We start from the raw sequence: 23,883 nt of genomic DNA on the forward strand, positions 1-23,883 counted from the left end.
GCTCTGTAGACCAGGCTGGTCTCGAACTCACAGAGATCCGCCTGCCTCTGCCTCCCGAGTGCTGGGATTAAAGGCGTGCGCCACCACCGCCCGGCTACTTAAATGTTTTGAACTGAAAGAATAAGATGATTTTTATCGCAGTGACCTGGGAAGAAGACACAAGACTCGGGAGAGGAGTTGTTAGTGTCAGAGAACCCTTATCTGTTTGGACACTGCCTGTGGACACAATCAGGAGGGGAGGGGCCGCCACGCTCTCTGTTTTTCAGATGTGGCCAGCTGATGTGGCACGGGAAAGTAATTTGTCCCTTGTGTCAAGAGGAGGAAAGGGAAACAAGGATGTGATTTCTGTGCAGGAAGAGGTGACCCCCAGGCTTCTAAGCAACAAGCAGAAAGCAATCATAGATAAGGATAAGGGTGTGTGTCTGTAAAGGGTAGGGTGCCAGCTTGAATTCAGTGTGGGCTCTCCAAGAGGCAGCCAGGAGAGAAAACATCAAAAGTCTCCCATGGACACAGAAGTAGAGCATGTCTTATAGGTGGGTGGTACTGAAATGCCCATCTACATTCAAATTTTTCAAAAAAGAATTTAGGGACTACTGAGATTGCTCAGTAGTTAAAAGCACTGGCTGCTCTTGTACAAGATCCAGGTTTGGTGCCCAGCACTACACTGAGTGGCTGCCAACTGCCCGCAACTGCAGCTTTGGTGATCCAAGGCTCTCTTCTGCCCTTGGTGGGCATCTGCACACAGATGGTGCATATACATGCACTTGGGCCCACCCACACATACATATGTAAAATAAGATTAATCTTTAAATATTTATTTTCTTAGTTTTAATTATGTGTATTTGTATCTGTGCACATGAGTGCAGTACCTATGGAGACCAGAAGAGGGCATTAGTTGAATCTATTACTATGTGTAAACCGTTGTGAAGGCAGAAATTGCCATGGTTCGGATATTAATTGGGAAAACGTTAAGGCAGAGCTGGCGAGATTGCTCAGTGGGTAAAAGCACTTGCTAAGCAAGCCCCATGACCTGAGTTCAATCCTCACAACTTACATAAAGACTGGAGAGAAAGATGTCCTCTGACTGCCCCCACCCACAGTGGCACATATCTCCCTATCACACACATAATAAGCAATTAACTAATCTAAAGGAGAATCTGCATCCAGCAAGTGACCACGTATTCACAGAGGGCAAGTGAATACATACTTTAGAGACATGATGACTGTTTCGACTGTAAGAAGTAACTGAGTGTCAGGACTGCATGGCTCAGTAGACCGTCGCCATGGAAAAGAGCTGCATCACCCACACGCAGTGAAGACACAGTACATCCCAGACACCAAGAAGTTCCATTGTGCCTTTCTGGAAAGGGAGACCGTGAGACAGCCTTTCAGCATCCTGCATCCACTCTGCCCATGCCTGCACTTCATGCAGATGGGTCCCTTTAAGGTGTCGCCATTTTCATCGGGCTGCCTTCACTCAACATTATCTTTGATGAGATTTTACCCACATTGCTGTGAGTAACGGTGGCTCCCCCCAAATCAGTAAGAATGAATGCTTCTTAACTCACAGATGAAGCTATTGGGGTGCCAAGCTCTCTAGACCTTAAAAGCTCCATGGCATCAGGCCAGCAACTTTCCTGGAGAACGTTTCCAAGATGGAAAGATGGAACAGCAGAGCGCCTTCAGGGAGAGGGGAGGAAGACACCCCTGCCGCCACCCAGCGCTCACTCCATTTTTCAAGTCTAGTTTTCTAACCCAAATCAGCAATTTTTGGCACATCTCTGGTGTCTTCATACTTTGGCTTTATTTTATTTATCACTTATTACTTGCGTATATGGGCACACATTATGGTGCGTGCACAGATGAATGGAGGTCAGAGGTCAAGGTCACTATCTTCCTCTATCTCCACCTTATTTTTAATTTTTTGAGGATGCCGTTGTTTATGTGTTATGTAGATGTGTGTTTTGCTGAGCATATGTATACCACGTGTGTGTCTGTGGAATACAGAGGTCAGGAGAGGGTGGTTGGATCCCCTGGACCTGGAGTTACAGGTGATGGGGAACCATGGTGTGGGTCCCGAGAGCCAAACCTTAGTCCTTTGCAAGAGCAGCCAGTGCTCATCACAGTGGGGTCATGGCTCCACTTGATTTTGTCAGGTGAAGTCTCTCACTGAACCCGGAGCTTATCCATTCAACTAGCCGGGCTGGCCAGCAGGCCCCCAGTATCCTCCATCATGAAGCCTCCCAACACCAGCAGGCCTGGATTTCCTGGATTTGCTGATGTAAGTGCTGAAACTCAAACTCAGGTTCTCATGCCTAATACCGCAAGCACATCCCCAGAGGGCCCATCTCCTTAGCCTTGTCGTGACCTTCCCATCAACAGTTAAAAAATGAATGTTTGGAGGATTGTTTTTCTCCCTTTCACCACGGGCCACAGCTTACTCATGTGGGTAAACAGGAAAACAGGGAGGGCTTGGCCACTGCATGGTGGGATCAATGTGGCAAGAAGGATGTCAAGGGATTCTGAGTGTCCTCAGACTTCTGAAAGGCTGTTCCCAGCAAGCGCCAGCGGCAGGACCACACGGCTTTATGGAACATACGTTCAGCAAGCAATGTCACCAACCAGCTGCACATGAACGTCTAAGTCAGCCCACTCCCCCAGAGCACCTACCTTGGGGGTTAAAGAAACCAGTCATCCAGAACACGTTAGGCCTGCCTTCAAATATCCACGTTGAAAACTGAGTGTTCCTCTCCAGAAGCTCAGTAAACCAGAAGCCTAGGGTGGAGGAATCCCAGGACACTCTCTTCCAGAGCTGAGGGATGCGAGCATCATACATGTTGTCCAGGGCATCTCTCAAGTTCTGAAGAAGACGAGGGTAAGACGGGTAAGACGTGTGACCCAGGGAGCTGGAGGGTGGCTCAGAGACTAAGATCACATATTGCTCTTGCAGAGAACCTAGGTTTGGTTCCCAACATCCATGCCAAGTGGCTCATGACTGACTATCTGTAATTCCAGATTCAGGGGAATCATGTGCCCCCTTCTGGCCTCCACAGGTACTTGCACTCATGAGCACATACTACACACACACACACACACACACACACACACACACACACATGATTATAATGGACAATATGATCTTTTTTAAAAAATTGCGGTTTTGTGGGCTGGAGACACGGCTCAGCAGCTAAAAGCACTCAATCCTGTTGTGGAGGACCTGGGTTCAGTTCCCAGCACCCACATGGTGGCTCGCAACTGTCTGTAACTCCAGTTCCAAGGGATCTGGTGCTCTCTTCTAGTCTCAGTGGGTACTGCACATACATAGAGCATATACATACACACAGGAGACACACTCATACATATAAAAATGAAAAAAATATTTAAAAATAGTGGTTCTAGAAATACATGGATGGGAAACATTGCTGGGGAACTGGGAAGTAGCCCAGTTGTACACTGATTACCTGGTGAGCACCAGGTCCTGAGAGTCTCAGAAGCCACATAAAGATAGCTGGGTGTGGGGGTGCACATTACAATCCCAGTACTTGGGAGGCAGAGACAAGAGGGATGCTATGGGTCGCTGGCCAGCTACCCTAGCCTACTGCGTGAGACACAGGTCCCCTGAGAGACTCTGCCTCACAAATAAAGGTGTTTGTCTCTGTGAGTTTGGGGCCAACCCGGTCTACAGGGCTAGTTCTAGGACAGCCAGGGCTACACAGAGAAATCCTGTCTCGATAAATAAATAAACAAATGAATGAATGATTGAATGAATGAATGAATGAATGAATGGAGACTGAGGAACATTTAAGGTTGCCCTCTGCCCTTAACATCTCTCTCTCTCTCTCTCTCTCTCTCTCTCTCTCTCACACACACACACACACACACACACAGACATACACACACACAAAGTATAACCACACACAAATGAACATGTGCATACATAGATACACACATGCAAAAAAAAAAGCAAGTAGCAGAAAGAGGGAGATGCCCACCTCACTCATGATGATCGTCCCTTCAATCGCCAACTTCAGGTCGCTCAGGCTACTCCGGAGGATCGAGATGACTTTCTGCATTCTGTCAATTTCTTGTCTAAGAAATATGTTCATTGAATTAAGGTGTCCCATCTTTATCAAACGAGCTTTAACCTAAAACAGAGTAGGAGAGACAGTAAATTTTTTTTTTTTGAGAAGAACCATTCATCATTTCCCTTCCAAATGGCTTGTCCCGTCCCCCATTCTCTCTCTGTCTCTGGATGTTTCTCCACTAGACCCAATGAACTAGAAACCACCTCTTGCAGAACCAGGCTGGCTGTTAAATCCCCCATTTTCTGAGCTTCAAAAACTTCTGTTCAACTTAAATGATTTTTATATCCTACTGACTGTACTTAGTTGATAATTGGAACTGTTCTTTAAAAAGCTAAAATAAAATTGTGCCTATTCCCTCTTCCAAGTGATTAAGTATTAAGTGTCAGCTAAATATTCTCTGGCAATCTAACCTTCACAAGACTACAGCAGGACTTTTGTTTCCATTACCCTTACAGAGTTGTTATTAGAAATGTCACAAAAAGTTAATACAGCCCAAATCTTTACAGAACAGTCACCGAAGACAATTAACTGCAGATCGTGGCCGCCTCGGCTGTGGAGGCTAAAAATGGCCTCCCCTAATCTAATCAGTGAAAATATTTGGCTTCGTGGGAGAGCCACTGAGCGAGCGGCCTGTCACTTGTTCCTGTTGGCATATCGTCTAGTGACCACGTCAAAGAGATCAATACCAAAGCCTCTCATTGTGGGGACAATAAAATATAATCATTAATCAACTAATTAATAAGCCAATAGACATTCACATTTCGGTTCAGCCATACATGTCAAGAAGAGATTGACTACGGATACCAGCAGGAACTCGTGAGAGGACTTGAACTTTCTGATGGCCACAGTCCAACAGGTTCTGGGAATGGGAGGGTGATGGAGAAGATTTGACTGAAGGATAAGTCCAAAGAACCCCCAGAGGCTGGCAGCTGAGGGACCCTCTTGCCAGAGATGCCCACAGCCCTTCCTGAGCCGTGGGATGTTAAGCAGGTTGTTCCAGCAGCCAGCATCTCCGCTGTACAACAGCTGTGTCATTCCCAGTGAGTTAAGGATGAAAGCAGAAAACAGCTACATGAGCAGGGCAGAGCAAATCACACCCATATCACAGTCCAGCCAGCCAGCGGAGGACCATGGCCCAGCCCCACACAATAACATCAGGTGTCTCTAATGCCACCATTTACAATTTTTAAAAAAGTGTGTGTTATGCGTGTGTGTGTGTGTGTGTGCATGTGGGGTGGATATGTGTATGTGTGTGTCTGTGTATGTTTGTGTGTGTGTATGGGTGGGTGGGTGGATGCGTGTGCATGTGTGTGGGTGGGTGTATGTATGTGTGTGCACACATGTATGTATGCAGGGAGGGATGGGTGTATGTGCGTGGGGGTGGGGGTGTGTGGGAGGGTGTATGTGTGAGTGTGTGTGTGTGCATGTGTGCGCGTGTGCATGCGTGTGTGCACTTGTGTGTTATGTGTGTGCGGGTGTGTGCACATGTGTGGGTGGGTGGATACGTGTGTGTGCACGTGTATGGCATGTGTGTGCACATGTGTGTGTATGTGTGTATGTGTTATGTGGGTGGGTGCCTTCGCAGTCAGAAGATAACCTGGGGCTAAAGTTACAAACGGTTTTGAGTTGCTCTTCATGGGTCCATGGAGTGGAGCCCAGGCCCTCAGTAAGAGTTGTGAGTGTTCATAACTGATGAGCCATCTCTCCCTCATTCTAAATTTTAGTATCTAAAAAACATTTGATTCAATTCAATTTATTTATTCAGAAATTGGATCTCGGGCTGGCATCAAACTTGCCATAGAGCTAAGGATGGTGCGGAACTTCTAATGCCCCTGCCTTTACCTCCAGAGTGCTGCGATTGCAGGTGTGCCCCACCACACCCAGTCATGTAGTGCCGGGAATCAAACCCAGGGCCTTGCCCAGCTAGGCGAGCACTCAACCAGATGAGCCACGTGTCTACAGGGTCTGCTCTGTCTCCGTCCTGAACTCCTCGGCCTAGGGGACTGGACGCACACACAGCATCCTTTGCTTATGACTACCCTGCAGCAATTCACTCCTTGGGGAAGAAGAAATGACAAAAAGACCACAAGAGGGGCATGACAAACATGCTGTTCTCTACATGGATGCATGTGTACCATGTACATGCAAGGGCCTGTAGAGGCCAGAAGAGGGAACGAGATCCCCTGAAGCTGGAGTTATGGCACGCTGTGAGCTACCTGACATGGGTGCTGAGAACTGAACCCAGGCCCTCCGAGAGGACAGCAAGTCCTGCTAACTGCTGAGCCACCTCTCCAGCTGCCAACGCAGGCTTTAATAGAGAACCTTGTTGCGTATAAACTGCACCTGTCATCCCAGCTACTTGGGAGGCAAAGGCAGGAGGACCACTTGAGCCCAAGAATTCTAGGCTGGCCCAGGCAACAGAGCATGAACAATTTCTTCATATTAAAATAATAATTGTAACAGAAGGGGAGCACCCTAGAAAAGAGCATAATCTTAACACTGACTGTATTTCCTGCATGATTATGATTCCAGCATAAACTGTTTATTAATAAAATCAAAGACGTGTTGTGGGCTCTTGCATGATTCTCCCAGTGCTTTCTGGGAGCTGCTGTCTACTTTAATGGAACTCCATTTGTACTGTGGATGCTAATGGCATAATTAGGTCTCAATTTATAGATTTTGCTTGATTGCTTTATTTCCAATAGCATGCTCCTATAACATAAAAGAAGGGTTTAAATGCTTGCCGCCAAAGCCAACCACCTGAGTTTGATCCCTAGGACTCTGATGGGAGGAGAGAGACAACTCCTGAGAGGTGTCCTCTGACCTCCACATGAATGGGATGCGATGTACAGGGTGGGAGAAATGCCCTCCCCCACCTTCCAGATCTTGCCCTGCAGAAAGGGCATGCCTTACCTCGTGAGGCACGTAGTCAGGGGGCAGCTTGCTCAGCATGTCCTCTGACAGCCTGTACACAATGGCCTCTCGCGTCTCACCCACGCCGCCACCGCTCTCCTTGGGTTGAATGTTGGTGATGGTTTCCAGGACGGCAGAAGCTGTGTTACTCTGATACCTGAAGGAAAGAGTGGCTGCTCAGAATAAGAAAGGCAAGCGCAGCCTCGGAGATAATCACCCAACCTAACACTGCAGATGGGATCTCTTAGGACAAAGCCAGCTATAAGAAAAAGAAAAGAAAGGAGAAAGAAGGAAAGACAAGAAACTTCACCATCAACCTAGAGAACAGGACACTTAGATTTCTCTGGTTTCTAATGTGATGTCAAGAACATCACAGCAATAGTGGTTCATCTCCAGATATGAGATTCCTTAAGTGTCTTTGGTGACCCAAAGGGCCTTGACTGTCTCTTGATTACACCAGCAGCTTGGGCTGGACACAAGCATGCTTGCTGTCTATCCTCCCCAGCTCAAGAACTGGGCACAAGTGTCAACCAGACTACAACAATCCATTACATCAAATAGAACTACCTCCCCCCCCCCCCACATTGGACTATGTGCTACTCAGATCTCTCTGGTCTGGTCTGTTTGGTTTGTGTTTCCTGGTTGCCATGGTGATCTACTGCTGTCCATCTGTCCCTCCTACTCAAATGCAGCCGCCCATCTTGAAGGTTCACTCAGTCGGGCCCAAAGGGATGACTCTGTTGGTAAAGTGCTTACGGTGCAAGCATGAGGACCGGAGTTCAGATCCCCAGCACCCACGTAAAACTCTGGGTACAGTGCATAGGAAATGTCAAAGCGAGGGGACAAGGAACCAGATTATAGGGTGTGTGGGAACCGGAGGCAGGAGTGGAGATTTACTACAAATAGGTGCAGGGTCTCTTTCCAGAGGATGGAGATGCTCTAGAATTTGACTGCATGGATGGGTACACAATTCTGTAATTACTCTGCTTTTCTTCTCCATTTAAACTTGGGGAACTTAAGGAAGGCAGATTATACTTTGTTAAAAGGATCCCTCCCCCCAAAACCAAGAAGGACAACAATAACCTATCTCCAGAGAAGCACAAAGGAGTGAGCCATCAGCAGGCTGCCACTTGAGCAGATTCTAAAGAACACACTTCAGAGAGGAGGAAGGCGATTCCCATGCAAGTTTTGAAATGTAGAAATAAATGGGCCAATGCCTGGGTGAACACAGACAAGCATTGTGGGGTAAAACCGTAGCTGTAAGTCTAAATTTAAAAAAAGACAAGATATAACTAAAATACTGGAATGTAAGGGGGAGAGTGGTTTGGGTTAGTGGTCCTTAAGCCTTTGTCTACTTACATATGTGTGTGTGTGTGTGTGTGTGTGTGTGTGTGTGTGTGTCTGTGTGTCTGTGTGTCTGTGTATGTGTATATATGCATGTGTGAGTGTGGTGTTCACAGAGGCCAGGAAGTGTTAGAGCCCCTGGAGCTGGACTTAAAATTACAAGCAGCTGTGAGTATGTAAAATATTTGAAAGACTCCCAAATTTGAAGAGAGAAGGAAGAGACCTGGCAAAGGGTCATAAAGGAGGAAAAATAGAACCAGGAAGAAAGAGTGGTATAAAAATGACAGCATCTGGGCTTGCACTGGGAAGACGGCTCAGTGGGCAGTGTCCTCTGGGCAAGCATGAGGCCCTGAGTTTGATCCTCAGCACTTAAACTAGAAGCCTGGCACGGTTCTGTGTCTGTAGCCCCGGTGTTGGGGGGTGGGGGTAGAGATAGGCAGATCTCAGGGACTAGTTGCCTAGCCAGTCTAGCCAAAATGGTAAACCCCAAAATAAGGTGGAAGGTGATTGAGGAAGACATCCTGATGTTGACCCCTGACCTCCACGCAAGTGAAGCCACAACACTTGTGTGCATATGAACACACCATACACACTTGTGCCCACATGCACACACCACAGACACACACCCACACAGTATCTTTAAAAACAAAAGAATGGCAATATCTTATGTTCAGTCTTTATATTTGAAACAGTTTAAATGTTCTTTTATACTTACTCCATTTATACTCCAAATACAACAGAAAAGTTTTTAAATAAATAGTTACACAACTATTTCAAACAATAAATCCAACCAAAGGCCTATAAAAAACTATATAGTTGATAAAAATGAGGCGGTAGTTCTATCTTCATTGATAAAGGGAGATTTAATCTAGAATTCAGAATAAAATAGGATGTTACAAAAGCCAGTTATGAGCTCGGACTGGTTTATGCCTGTAATCTCAGCACTAGGGAAGCTGAGGCAGGAAGCCAGCCATGAGCTTAAGTCCAACCTGGTGTACACAGTGGGTTCCAGCATACTCCAAGCTACAGAGACCCTGTCTCAGGCAATGGCAAACCCCACAAAACCAAACAAAAAAGAAAGCAAACAAAACAAATAACTATGTTCCCTGATTTATTTATTTATTCATTTATTGGTGTTTTGTGTCCGGGTACTAAAAAGTCTAGAAGGGTATTTGACGGTGGTATTTCTGCACGATAAGATTTTTCTATAATCATAACTTTCTCTTTCATATTCTTCTGTATTGTTTAGTCTAAGGAGGAATGACTTTTAAGGTAGTGTATTAGAAAATTTAATTTTAAAACAAAATTGCAAAGCCATTTTCCTTTTTAGAAAGAGACGGCCTCCTACCCCCATGGGCAAAGCCCAGCTCAAGTGCAAAGAGCTTGTCAGGGATGAGTCAGTGGCAAGCCTTTGGGGGACATTAAAACGCACCTCACAAACCACACTGGCCAGAAAGGCCCTCAGCTGACAGCGGCTGTTTTTCTTCGGCATAAGGGAGAGAATGACACCGCTCTCCCTCAGCATCCCTAGGTGTGAATTAAACATCCTTGTGTGGAACTTGGCACAGTAACTGTCAGACTCCCAAGGAGCGGCTGATGGCGTTCTCACGCCTTCCACTCATGAAGGAACTGTGTTCTGTGGGAACTAGAGGGCTCCTCTGTGGAATGGAGATTTGACCTCATTTGTGAAGGGAGCAGAAGACAAGGACATGCCCCTGCCTCCAGCATTCCCATCTGACCTGATGAGCAGGTGCAGTTCCACATGTGGACCTAGACATGCATGCAAGCTTCCAGGAGGCTGCAGCCACGGTGAAGGCACATGACATCACATCTTACACACCGGGCTTTCTGTGCGTGTGGTTACTGTCAGAGCTCTCACGTTAGACTGAATCTTTGTCACTCCATCTTACTCTTTAGGTGTGTGAATTTCAAAATAGGTAATGGGCGGTTGTGACCTGCCTGACTCGGGTGCTGGGAGGCAAACTCCGATCTTCTGGAAGAGCAGGAAGAATGTCCAACCGCTTAGCCATCTCTCGAGTCCACAGAGTTTATTTTTAATAAAATTCCTTTTTTGGTGTAACCCCTGCTTAGATACTGGAGGTTTTAGAATGCATCAAACTCCATTTAACAGTGGAAAGAAGAATCTAGGGAACACAGATACAGCTGAGCATAATAAAGCGGTAGAGAAAACATCTGCAATCAGTTCCTCAGTTTGGAGTGCAATCCGCGCATGCGTGTGTGTGCGCGCGTGTGCGCGCGTGTGTATGTGTAGGTGTGCGCGTGAGTGCGTTGTGTGTACAAGTGCATGCACAAATGTATGTGTACGATGGCATGTGTGTGTGAGTGTGCGCATCCATGCGTGTGTGCAAGTGTCTGTGTGCTGCTTCTCCCGACATATAACAACAGTAGAGGTCACAGTTCAAGTTTAAAAGTCATATAAAGTCTAACAAAGATAGACGTAACTTGGGCAAAGTCTATGCAAGGAGCTAATGAGATAACAGAAGGAAATGAGTCATAGTCTAATATCTACAAGTTATTATACCCGGTTTCAGAAACTTAGATCTGTGTGTGATTCACGTGAGCCATTACCTCCCTCCGGGATTAGATGCAATAAAAACAAAAGGCATGGATGAATCACTCTTAGAGAAGCGGAGAGGCTGCCCTGGCGACATATGACAGAGCCCTGCTAAATAGCAAGCCACACTGGGTAGTGTTAAAATCCCCAACTTTCTCCTGAACAACCACACACACACCTCCTGCACTCCTAGAGCTCTCTGTCTCTTACACGAAATGCGTTCCAACCAGATGCACTATCTTCATTCTCCTCTGTCCCTCACCAAATTTTCCCACATGTCTTCACTGCTGCCAACCTAGAATCCTCAGACACAGCTTCCTCTGACCGCACTCTCTGGAGCTCCTGGCTTCCAAGCTCTGCTTCCTGACATTTCCAGCGTCTTCTCCCATCCACCTCCCTACTGTTTCCAAGGAGATTATTCGTTTATTTATGAGTGTTTGTATGTGCCTGTGGAGGGCATCAGATCCCTGGGAGCTGGCATCACAGGTGACTTGCAAACTGCCCAGTGTGGGTGCTAGAAACCAAACTCAGGTCCTCTACAAAGAGCAGCAAGTCCTCTTAACTGCTGATCCATCCCTCCACCTTCCCCACCACCTAGAGAACTAGCCCAAATTCTTCCCCTAATACTCCAAATCTTCAGAAACTGCACCCCGCCTTGGTCACATCTCCTTTCTGTCGGCACTGCTCCCCATGCTCTGGATGAGTTTGCATTTTGGATACCCTGCATTTTTATTTCTTCACACCCCTCCTTGATTGCTCCATCCACAAGCAATCAAGTGTCTTGGTCCTTACTGCCCACTGAGTTCTTCCTGGCGTTCCCTCCTCTCCCCATGACGAAGCTATCTCCTCACTCACTCTCGCCCCACCCCAAAACTGACAACGGCACATCCGATAATGTATGACTGGAATATAGCCTCTATCTTTGATTCCTAAGTTGGGATTTATTGGGGTTTGGGTGTTTTGATTTTTTTGTCTGTATGGGGCATGTACACCATGGCAATGTATATGTAACCTGATTTTAGAGTTTATCCGATTGTCTTACGTATTTACCATTCATCCGTTGCCCTAATAGACAATGAACTCGGAGGATGAGAACTGCGTCTTCCTCCTCTTCATGTTCCTGAGCTGTCCAGACAGTGAGTTCTCAATAAATATTTGTTGGTTGAACTGAAGCCAGTTGGTTGGAATCTTATTAAACCTCAAACACAAAGGAGAGCAATTCTCCAATATTTAAAGGCATGAAAATTTAATTATCTGCCCCTTCTTATGGCAGACATCTACAGCACTATTCTTACAAGTTTTCCACTTCCTGACATTTCTCCACCTAAAGCGAGAGACGAAAACCATGTACGCACGCGCACACACACACACAGAAAGGTAAATATATATACCATTGGTTCCTTAACTGTTAGTAATTTAAATTTGTGTTTTCATGGCCTAGTTTCATAGGATTTTTCTCCTCCCTCTGAGCTATTTGTACTTTTCTCATATTTTACGTGGCTTATGCTACACTTTAAAATTCAAGGAATGGACGGCAAACATCTTTACATATTATCCCTCCAAACCACAGGGGAATTGGAGAGTCGAATTTCAAAACGAAGGAAGCCATTTTGTAATTATACCATCAATACGGATCTTCTAATGCTAAAGAATGAAACCCACAGTAAATTTCCATTCTTGCTAAGAAGGTCATTCTGCCCTGCCTGGTCTGTCAACAAAATACAGAATGCCCCGTGGCTGAGGGCGTAGAGGAGCTCTCCAGCTGCCTGCAGCCTCGCATCCCCTCTGGAAGCCTGGCCTGCACACCCGTGACTGGGGGCAGTGGAAGCTGTGTACAGCTCCATGAGCAGGGCCATCTTGTTCTCCGAGGGCTACGGTCAAGCTCACAGGAGCCCCGGGCAAAGATCCTGATGGAGATGCTGCAGCTGCCTCTGCTGCATTCCCCCTACAAAATCACTTTCACGGCAGGTAGTTTTATTCTTTATGAGTCCTCAGAACACAGGTATTACTAAGGAACCCTCAAGAGTTGACCCACTTTGAATGACAGCAAGGCGAGCTCCCGGGTTGCTTCATCGCCCATTGGACGAGACACAAATGCCATCCCCTGGCACTCCGGGCTTGCACGACGCACATTTCCTTTTCCACAGTGTGATTTTATGTTTGCAAAGGTACAGAAGGCAAAGCGTCTGGTCAGCCGGCTCTGAGGGAGAACTGCAAATATCTCTCCGTGCCGCCAGAGCCCGAAGGCTTTAGGGAAAACAGTCTCCACAGACGCTCCCAGGTGAAGCATGCCGACTGTCATAATCCGGGAACTTTAGTCCTGAGTTACTTCTTGGAGATTTCTCTTTGGAGCAAAGGTAAGGACAGAAGCGATTTGGCCGCTGTAGCTTAGTGCTTCCGGGAGTCGCGAGTCACAAATAAGAAAAATGCAAAACAATTCAAAGAGAGCACTGCCTATAAAATAAACAACCAAACACCTAATGAGGGATCAGCGCACAGTAATTTTCAGATCGGCACGTGAAATACCAATGAGCGTGACTTAAAAATATCTAAAACTCAAAGATTGCCAGTTAATTCCTAAAGGAGCGTGTTCACGTTTGCCCTGCAGAGAAATGAATGGGGAAGTTGTAATGAGGCCCTTGATGGATTTCGAAAGGTAGAAAAATATGCATAACTCGCTAATGAGAAAAAGAGCCAAAATAAATAACTGCTTTTGACATAGAGATAGAGGAATTTGCAGAGTCTTTGGTACCTTATAAATCTAGATAATAAAATGTGAATACTCTGTGCATTTTTATGGCTTCTGTCACCAAGATAGCTAACCTCTTGGGAGAGATTTTACTTATTTGAAAGCATTTAATTCAGTGTGATTTCCCCTCCACCACCACCTCCAGAGAAACAAAGACCACGGAGGAAGACTTGTGATTCCCTTCTACAAATTTCTCTCCTTAGAGATTTATGGACGTGAACTTCAGGAGGCAGATCCTCATAAACAGGGGGCGATTCGTCACCAAGGTCCACGACACCCACGGGACTACGTGGAAGCAAGATTACGGTTGAACGGCATGGCCCGTCAGAAAAAGCGGTGATCCCTTTGACTGGGAACATCCATATAGACTAAGCCACCGCTTTGTAGAGTCCTTCTTGCTTCGTTGGCTTCAACCATCCCCTCAACACAGCCCACATGGGACTGTAACTACCCCCTGCATGCTGTCTCATCCCAAATCCTATGTTATCCCCACCCTCCCAGGCATATACTGCAGAAGCACCTTGGATGGCACCATTTGACACAGACCTTGAAGAACTGAGACTCGCTGGGGTGGGAAAGGGTAGGTTGTAGCTGGGAAACTATGTCCCTTATTGCTTACTGCCTCCTGGTGGCCGCTGGGGAACAGCAAGGGAGCAGGAGGCAGGTGCCTCTGATAAAATTAAAGATTGTAATTTTAAAAGAAGGACAATTCAGGGGTAGGATTCTAGTCTGCACATATTCAGGACCTAGAGGAAGAATTAGGCCCAAAACAGTGACCAGAAAACTTTCCAAAGACAGAGCTCTGGGATACCGCTGACGGCCTGGCCACAGCAGGAACTGGAGGCGACACGGGATGGAAGAGACCCAAGGAGAGACCAAATGGGAAGGTGGGAATTCAACTAGACCAGAGGAGCTAGGTACACTAGTCTCACAGGCCAAGAGGCAACTCTTGTAGAAAGAGATGTCCATCAGTGGGAGACACCATGGCTTTCTACCAGTTCCCTCCGAGTGTGCAAAAAGCTGAAAGATCTTGGCACGATTTGGAGAGATGCTAGCTTGGGCTTCCTGAAGTGAGCCTGCCAGATGGCTTCCCACACCCCCTCTACCACCCATGAGCAGCAGTGAGTGAACATAGGATATAGAGGAAAGTCCTAGACCTTGGCTCTGCACTCAGGGAATCCTATGAGGTCTGTTTTGTAACTTGCCCTGCCGTTCTGCCCTGTCCCATCACCATTCCTGATCTAGGCCTGCATCCATCCACACATCCCCGGATGTCCCCACCAGCTCTGGGTCTCCAGGATGTTGTATGAGGCTTCAAGGGGCTCTAGATAAGGTTGGGGAGCTGGCAGAGAGATGCATTGTGTTCTATGTGCCCTGGACACTACTGAGAGAGAGAAGAGCTGGAGGTGTGTGTGTGGGGGGGTGTCATTGGTTCAGTTTGGGGCTTGAGTTAATTGATAGAAACAATGCAAAAGACTATGGTGAGATTTCATTAACCCTCTTCAGCTCCCGGTGCAGACAGGCAGGGGATCCCCAGTTAACACTTTTGAAGGTCCCCCACCCCGACTCCAACTCCCATTTCAGACACTTAGTGAAGCTCTTGGTCCTCCCCAGAGAAGCCTTTGAGCAGTGGGTGGCGGTTAACCCAGACACTCAATGGCTGGCCGAAATGCAGACCCAGCCCTAAAATACACATCTAATCGCACCATCTCCCGAAGACCCAGGAAACATCTGGGAAGAGGGGGCAGGCAGGCTGAAAGAGCCAGCAGCCAGGGGTGACTGCTGTAAGCAGCGTCTTCTGGACACGATGAGAACACTGCCGCAAGAACTCTTGGCAGCTGAGGATCCTTGCACCAGATCTGCCAGAGATCAAGCCAGCCAGCACTGCAGCGTGGGCGGAGATCATGAGGCCCAACCCACAGCCAAAGAGATAACGCACAGCTGATGGCTGCTGGGGTGGGGGGCTTTTTTCTGGGATGTGGTAAGCTGTCCCCGCTCCAGTGGATGGCTCCACATTCAAGTACACACTGAAGCTCTGTCTAGACTTAGTGGGTTATATCAAAGAAGGGACATGGGAGGGGGACATGGTAGGAGGGCATCGGAGGAACTGGACAGGAGAACAGATGGTTGATGGGATCAAAATCCACTGTGTGCATGAATGAAATTCTGAAAGCATAAATAATAGGCCACCTGAGGTCATCCTGTCACCAGACCACTCAGTTAAAGAACGACCACAACACTCGTGCATTCTACACGTGAGTCTGGTTCTTTGCCACAGTAGCTTTTCCCACCAGTGACTGAGGACCCGTGGAACTGAGCCCTGGGAAGGAGGACCCCTGGTTTCTCTGGGGATACACTGACCGACTGCAGTAAAGTGGCTGGCCAGAGCTGCCTGAACAAGTATTTTAAGGGAGCTAGAACATTCCTTTTGGAGAAAGACTGGAGTGGCTGCAAGCTACTGAATTTCGGAACAAAGGCCTATAGAGCTAGAGGTATGCACACACTTCCATAATAAATTAACTGTATATACTCCACCCTGTATGCACACATTCAAACAAAGACTGCCTTGCAAAACTCCAGGTAAGCAAACATGAAGACGCAGATTCAACAGACGGTTTTCTTTGAGAATACAATTTATAAAACTCAACTGCAAATGGAAATAGCAGGAACTAAACCTGCCAAAGAAGGAGCAATGCTGAAAGGCACTGGGCGCTGAGGGTTTCACAGGAGAGCTCAACTCAATCTGTAAGCACAGAATTTGTTTGAGGGATTAGGGAATACCCAGTATTTTATAAAGCAAATATAACCATCGGTTAACAATGGAACTGGGTAAAGATATCACACACGCACACATGCATGCAAGCACACACACACACACACACACACGCACATGTGCACGCACACAGACACACACACAAAGCTCAGGGGCAACATTATTTACGAGACTCAGTGCAATATCCTCCCAGTGAACTGTTGACCGTCCACACACACTAAAAGGAAAAGACCAGGAAAGAGTGGTAGTCAATTTCAAGACTACATGGATAATTTGGATTAGAAGATCCGTTATAAATTATTTAGCAGTTTGGAGGACAGCCATATGATATGTTCCACAGATACTGAAAGGTACTGAATAAAATTCAGGATCCAATATTTGTTTCCAATGATAAAATAAATATGCAAGGTCATCTGGGAAAAATACCTGGGAGGGGGGCCGCAATGAGGGGGCCTGACTGCGTAATAAAACATGAGCGTATTTAAACAGACCGTTACAGCAAAGGAAGCCCAGACATGGGCCCACACACCCATCCAAGTTCCGCCCACATTTAGGGAAGCATCTCCAATCACTGATAATGGAGTACTGGATTGCCAGCTAGGAGAAGATGGGGCTTCACCCACACTTGGATGCCACAGAAATTCTAGATGGCCTAAAGAGTTAAGCGTGAACTCTAAAACTGTGTAAACACCTAGAGAGGGGATGCTCGCTTCTAACCTCACACGAGAACGGGCCTTGCTGCAATCACTACAGACCCAGGTGGGACACCAGCACCACCCACCATCTGATCGCATAAAACAACAGTGAACCAAATGACAAACAACACTTGTACCTTCAAAAGCAGAGGCAAAACCAAACGAGAAGACAGGAAATGGTATCCCCAACATATATCACAAATAAAAGGCGGGAATCGTGTGTATGTGTGTGCACATATATGCAGGTATGATTTATATATATTATTAAGTCTTATAAACAAAAAAGGACTAAAATTGCTCCTGAGGAAGAGTGGACAAGTTTTACACCAAAAAAGCACAGGAACAGAAACGTTCACTCGAAATAAGAAAGAGCATCTGTTCTTGTTTCATTTCTGTTGCTATGACAAAACACTCTGACCCAAAGCCACTTAGGGGAGGGGAGGGCTCGCAAGTCCAGAGCACAGTCCTTCATTGGCTGGTACATGGTGGTACCTGGACGCAATCCCAATGCACGGGAGATGGAGGTAGAAGGACCAGATATTTAAGGCTGCCCTCAGCAACAGAGCAAGTTCAAGGTCAGCCTGAGCTTCATGAGAGCCTGCCTAACAATTTGTTTTTCTCCAACACTGGGAATTGAACCCAGAACTTGGTGCACACTAGGAAGGTATATTAGAACCACATCTCCAGCCCACACAGCAGTATCTTTTCTGACATAGTTACAAGCGCACGGAGTTTTGTCCACTGCTTTTCTTCCCCCACACAGGAAGGATCACATCCTATGGATTAGCCTCACTGATCAGACTCCTTAGAGTCTGGAAGGGCTTAGCATTACTGATTCAGCCCAGCAGGGTTTTCTGAACGCCAGGCACAATGAAAGCCAGAAAGGGGTGAAAATGGACACAGGTTTTGGGATGCAATAGAATTGCATCCAATTTATGTTTTAACTGGTGGCCGATAAATAAATAATGAAAAAGAGTATGTCTGTGGCGGATACAAGAAAAAGTTGGTGAGGGGGGTAGGGTCGGGGGAGGGACATTGAAAACAGTACTTAGGGTGACCACCGGGAGGAACCATTGAAAACACACGACACTCAAGCAAGGGCCGGAAGAGGTAAGGGGTGAGTCACAGCGGTATTTCTGGGTGTGAGAGTGACAGGAAGTACAAGTGAGGCTTATGGTCTAAGTAACAGGAACGGATGGAGAGCTGGAGCTGAGCTGGAAAGAGGGATGCACGGAGGGAGGGAACAGAGGTCTGGGTTATGTGTATGCCTGTATGAGGGCACCTTTGACCTGGGCCCACGATGAGGCAGGACTGCAGAACAGTTCAGAGCAGAGGAGCTGGGTCATCTACCTCACACATCAAAGCCTCGGCTCTAGCAAAACCACTTCCTTGGGCCTCCCTCCCTCACTGTTCGCGCTCACGCTGATCCCCACCGAAGCCCTTTTGATTGCTTCACTAGGCTTGCATTTCGGCTCACTGAACAGAGCCTCTCAGGGCAGCAGTTCAGAAGCAACGCTGCAGAGGTACCCCGCTCTGTCACAGAGACTGAGATTTACCATTATTCATGGGTGGTGACAGCGTCTCTGGAGGGGCAAAGCATCACAAGCCAGATTAGAGGGTACAGAGGAGGGGAACCCAGTGTGGGGCGTGGGCCGTGTCTGGGTGGGAGGAGAACGCACTTGTGTAAGGGTACTGGAAGTGGAAAGTGCCCGTGTGTGATGAAGGAGTTATTAAAATTACAGCCATGGCTCAGGGACTGGGAGAAGGGCAAACAGGCCCCCCTTTAAGTGAGGAATCTTTCTCCGGTGGGCCACAGAGGCCACACCTTGCACAGGAATAACTCAGCTGAAGCTGAGTCAGGAGGTGGGGCAGGGAGATCCTTATTGATAGAGGACTCTCCAAAGAGAAACTTCATCTGGAGGGAAGGTGCTTGGGATTGATAGGCACGGCTATGGCTTTGTGGGGTCAGGGACATCACACTGGGTTCTGGAGTATGTGCCCAGGAGAAGCTCAGAACCAGAAGGTTGCAGGTGAGCATGCATGAGAAGAGATGGTCCGTCATAGAGAGGGTCAGACAGGACTCCAGCTGCATGTGCCTTGCCTTCCATATGTGTCTATGTGTGGGTATGTGCACATGAGTGCAGCTGCCGAAGAAGGCCGGAAGGGGGAGTCAGACACCCTGGATTTACAGGGGGTGGTGAGCCACTGGACACGGGGGGCTGGGAACCCAACTTGAGTCCTCTACAAGACAGGCAAGCGCTTTTAACCACTGAGTCATCTCTCTAGTTCCAAGTGGTATATTTGAATGGATATTCGGAGAAAGAGATAAGGAGCGGGGAGACAACTATCAATGGAGAACATCAATTAAAATAAAACAATAACTGGCTTCATGATAGGACAGAGAAGTAATCAACGCATAAATTACAGCTTTCGAGTTGCCATAAACACCAGGCCATCGGGCTTTAGTGAGGGAGGGCAGTGGGGAGGGCAGGCTGAGTTGTGACAGAGTTGTAATTGGAAGACAGGCAGCAACACTATTTTTCACAGGAAAATAAAAAGAAGGGAAAGGAGAGAGATTAACAGAGAAAATGAAATGCATAGTCTTTGCCAGGCTGAGTTACAAATGACACCTTCAAATTAAAAAGAGAGAGAGAGAGAAAAAAAAAAGTGCCCAGAACTCACGTGATGTCAGCATTAGGGTGGAGCCCAAAGACCTCTGGGTTATCTAGGGATGGCAGAGACTGGATGTACTCAAAATACTGGTCCAAGGTTTTGCACACGGGGATTTTATAACCGGTGTAAAAACAGAATGAGGGCTCAAACATCTTCTCACTGAACCAGACCTATATGGGAGAGATAAAAATAAAAGAAAATTGATGAAGATTAGAAGAGGAGGCTTATTTCCATTTTAATAGGGTCTCTCTCTCTCTCTCTCTCTCTCTCTCTCTCTCTCTCTCTGTGTGTGTGTGTGTGTGTGTGTGTGTGTGTGTCTGTCTGTCTGTCTGTCTGTCTTTACTGTTGGTTTTAGAAGCATCTTAACAAAAGTATCAGTGGAATAATTATCACATATAGGAAGGAAAGAGATAATCTACAAAAGAGAGGCCCTAAATTAGCTGCAAGAACACATCCCGGGGATGAAGGCTTTGGGTCCACGGCACATTTGTTATCCAAACAAGGACCGCACCAAGGGGCCAGATGACATGCAGCCACAGAAGCAGAGTGAATCTTAGCCCTGTGCTTTCCCATTGCACAGGAACAATTAGGCAAGAGTCTGGTTGGCACCCAAGAGGAGATCCAGCCAGGACATTGAGGGTGGGGCACAGCCGGAAGTGGGCTCAGAGGCCCGACACTTGCTTAGCTTGAAGGAAGCCCTGAGTTCGCTCCTCAGTACTGAAAAGAGAAAAACATAAACGGTGGAGGAAGTGAGATGGGGTGAGATGGGTTGCAACTCAGTTGGCTGAGTCCTCGTATAGCATGCACACAGCCCTGGGTTCCTTCTCCAGCATGGCTTACATGCAGCGTGGCGGTGTACTTCTGTAATGCCAGTACTTGGGAGGTAGAGTCAGAGGGTCGGAAGTTCAAGGCCATGCTGAGTTCACAGTGTATTTCACAGGAGTATTTTGGTTACCTCTGGTTCACCTGCAGCCATGAGGGCCCCTGAGTACCTCCTTGGCCTCACATCTCCCTAGGCAAGGCTCTTCTTTGGTGCTACGTCTACACAGTTTCACTCACAGATGCTAAGCACCAAGCATGCAGCCACAGAAACTTCTCAGCACCTGCCCTCCCACCCAGAGCTTCCTTTGTTAATTAAGTTCTGTCCCTGGGCACCAGAAGCAAATGCACCCGCTGCCCAGCCTCCACTGTTGCTAGCCCGAAGGCACCCTTTTCTCGTTCCATATGAATTGATTGATTATCCGCGACAAAACGGTGAGAGAACAAATATACACTTGGTGTGAACAGACTTCTTTGGAGAAGGTGGGAAAGAGAGATGTTGAATGCCTGAGCTGGTTTGAGGCGACAACTTTGGTACCTAAGAGGGTGATTTTCCTAGTAGGGAGGGAAGTAACAGAACAAGAACGGAAGCAGGGTGAGGGTGGAGGAGACTGGGCTGTGCCTTGCCCATTCAAGCCCACTGTTTCTGGCGGTGTCCCTCCATCAGTGTTTGTGGCTCTTTTTAGATCCGGTGATTATTCTGAAATACTGTGTCCCGGTTTTTCTCCGTGGCTCTATTTGCTTCAGCTTCACTCTATTCAGCCCCTGGCTGCACGGTACAGAGCTCAGAACCAGAACAGAACGCAAAGGAGAGAGACACGCAGTCCTTTCACTCAAGGATCTTGTGACCTGGTAGAGGGACAAGCCAGTTATGAAACAACAACCTTCCTAATACGAGGTGCACTGAGGCAAGAGCCAGAAGGGCATGAAAATAAGCAAAGGGCACAGAGGGCTTAAGGCAGGAGGGAGGATGGCCAGGTGGATATAGGCAAGGGCTTATCGGGGACGAGTAATGAAGACAAGTCTCCAAGAAGAGACTTTTTCTTTTCCTTTTTGTCTAGAGCACTTAGGACTTGGGTGGGTGGCTGGGGGCACACCAGTGAGTACCAGATGCCAAAGTGTGAGATAGACTGACAGAAGCCATGAAGGCTAGAGTAGAGAAAATACTGAGGGGAGGAGAAGAGAGGGAAAGAGAGGAGAGTTCTCTGATGGATGGTTGGACATGGGGCAGCGAGCGGAGTTTAATCTAAGAGTTGGGGAGCGATTTCAAGTTATTAAAGAAGGTGGCGCTGTGTATATAGTCATCATGAAGACAAATGAGCTCTTTAGTGATGTGGGTGGCTTAAGTCACAGGAACATATCCCGGGATGAAGGCTGTGGGACCACTGCACATTTGTTATCCAACAAAGGACCGCACCGAGGGGCCAGATGACATGCAGCCACAGAAGCAGAGTGAATCTTAGCCCTGCGCTTTCCCATTGCTTTCTTTATGTATACCCAAGTATGCAGATTTGACACACCCAAATTGTATCCGACACACCCATATCGGATTTGACACACACAGATTGTATCTGACACATCCAAAGCACATTTGACACACTCAGATCGTATCTGACACACCCACATCAGATTTGACACACTCAGATCGTATCTGACACACCCAAGTATGGGAATTTGACCTACCCAGATCGGATCTGACACACCCATATAGAATTTGACACACAGATATCATCAAAGTTCACCAGACACAGAGACTATGCAGAGGTTACTAATACATGTAGTATGAAATATGAGATCTAAATGGAATTGTTCTACCGTAGTCTCTCTTTTGTTGTTGCTGTCATGATGAAATACCCTGACCAAAAGTAACTTAAGGAAGAAAGGGTTTGTTTTGGCTTATTGTTCCAAAGAGAGATAGAGTCCATGACGGTGGAGAAGGCATCGTAGAAGGACATGGGGCTGGTATGGTCGCTAGGAAACAGAGAGATCACACTTCATCCATACACAGGATGCAGAAAGAGAGGGGTGCGGAGGCAGAGAACAAGAAGTGTGGTCAGGTAATAAACCCTCCCAGTCCACCCCAGTGACAAACTTTTGCTAGCAAAGTTGTGTCTTCTAAAGGTCTCAAAACCAAGTAGCATCATTTCCTGGGGACACGGGACAATTCTCATGCAAACCATCACAGAGATTTGGGCAGGTATAAAGAAAAACAGCAACTATAATCTGGGTCTAGACTGACCACAGTCCATGAAACCACTCGGAAGTGGCGGGGGCCTTTAAAAGATATGGTCTACAAGAGCTAGATCCAGAGTGGATGGTGGAGGACATCTTTCAGGGTCTCATTTCTCTTCCCTTGCTCTTCTAGACAGCTACAAACACCTTATCGTCCCATTCTAAGCACCCGAAAATTTCTTGCTGTCACCCTATAGCTGAGACCCTCGCTGCTTATTCACTCTGAGGGGAGACAAAGTCAGAGGAACATATCCTCATCTCCCCCGTTATACCTAGCCCTCCCTTCCATCTGCACTCACACCCGCCCCAAGGAATGCCTTCCTTCTACCAGGAGGGGGGTGGGGGAATGTGAGGACAGCAAGCAAACCAACAGGCATATGCATGTGTGGATCAATATAGGTATTGTTTGCAGAATCCATTAAAGCGAGCGGCACAGGTATGGGATAAACACAGGGAGCCCAAATACCTCACACAAATAGGGCCTAGCGTGAATTCCTATAAGGAGGGGCTGGGAGCACAGCCCAGGGTTCAATTCCCAGCATGGAGTAGGGCGCCCGTGAGAATATATCATGTGATAGCTTCATGTTTTATACACTTAAAAATATTGTACAGAGGAACTGGAGATGTGGCTCGGTGTTTAGGAGCATTTGCTACTCTTCCAGAGGACCCCAAATCACTTACCAACACCTATATTACGGGCTCACAACTGCTTGTAACTCTAGCTCCAAGGGATCTAGTGTGCAACTGTCCCAGTTCCAGGAGATCTCATGCCTCTTCCAGCCTTCTTGGTCACTGCACTCAAACACACACACACACACACACACACACACACACACACACACACCACATAATTAAAATAATTAAAAGGAAAAACAAGGAGTTGGAGAGATGGGTCAGCGGCAAAGCCCTTGATACTCCTGCAGAGTACCCTGATTTTGTTCCCAGCACCCATAGCATGGCCCACAACAGCCTTTAATGCCAGTTCCTGGGGATCCAACTCCCCAGCTCTCTTTTCTCACCTCCAA

At 47.2% G+C, this 23,883-nt stretch overlaps 1 protein-coding gene across 1 annotated transcript in view; it reads right to left on the bottom strand.

Moving 5' to 3' along the window:
* Positions 1-23,883, bottom strand: part of Dnah8 (dynein axonemal heavy chain 8) — a 228,267-nt gene that overhangs the window by 14,976 nt on the left and 189,408 nt on the right. The window contains 4 exon segments of the mRNA XM_026785784.1: positions 2,671-2,860; positions 3,993-4,145; positions 6,999-7,155; positions 19,817-19,977. Coding sequence (XP_026641585.1) covers positions 2,671-2,860; positions 3,993-4,145; positions 6,999-7,155; positions 19,817-19,977 — 661 coding nt within the window.

This window comes from Microtus ochrogaster, linkage group LG2, assembly GCF_000317375.1.
Source record: "Microtus ochrogaster isolate Prairie Vole_2 linkage group LG2, MicOch1.0, whole genome shotgun sequence".
NCBI classification, from domain to species: domain Eukaryota; kingdom Metazoa; phylum Chordata; class Mammalia; order Rodentia; family Cricetidae; genus Microtus; species Microtus ochrogaster.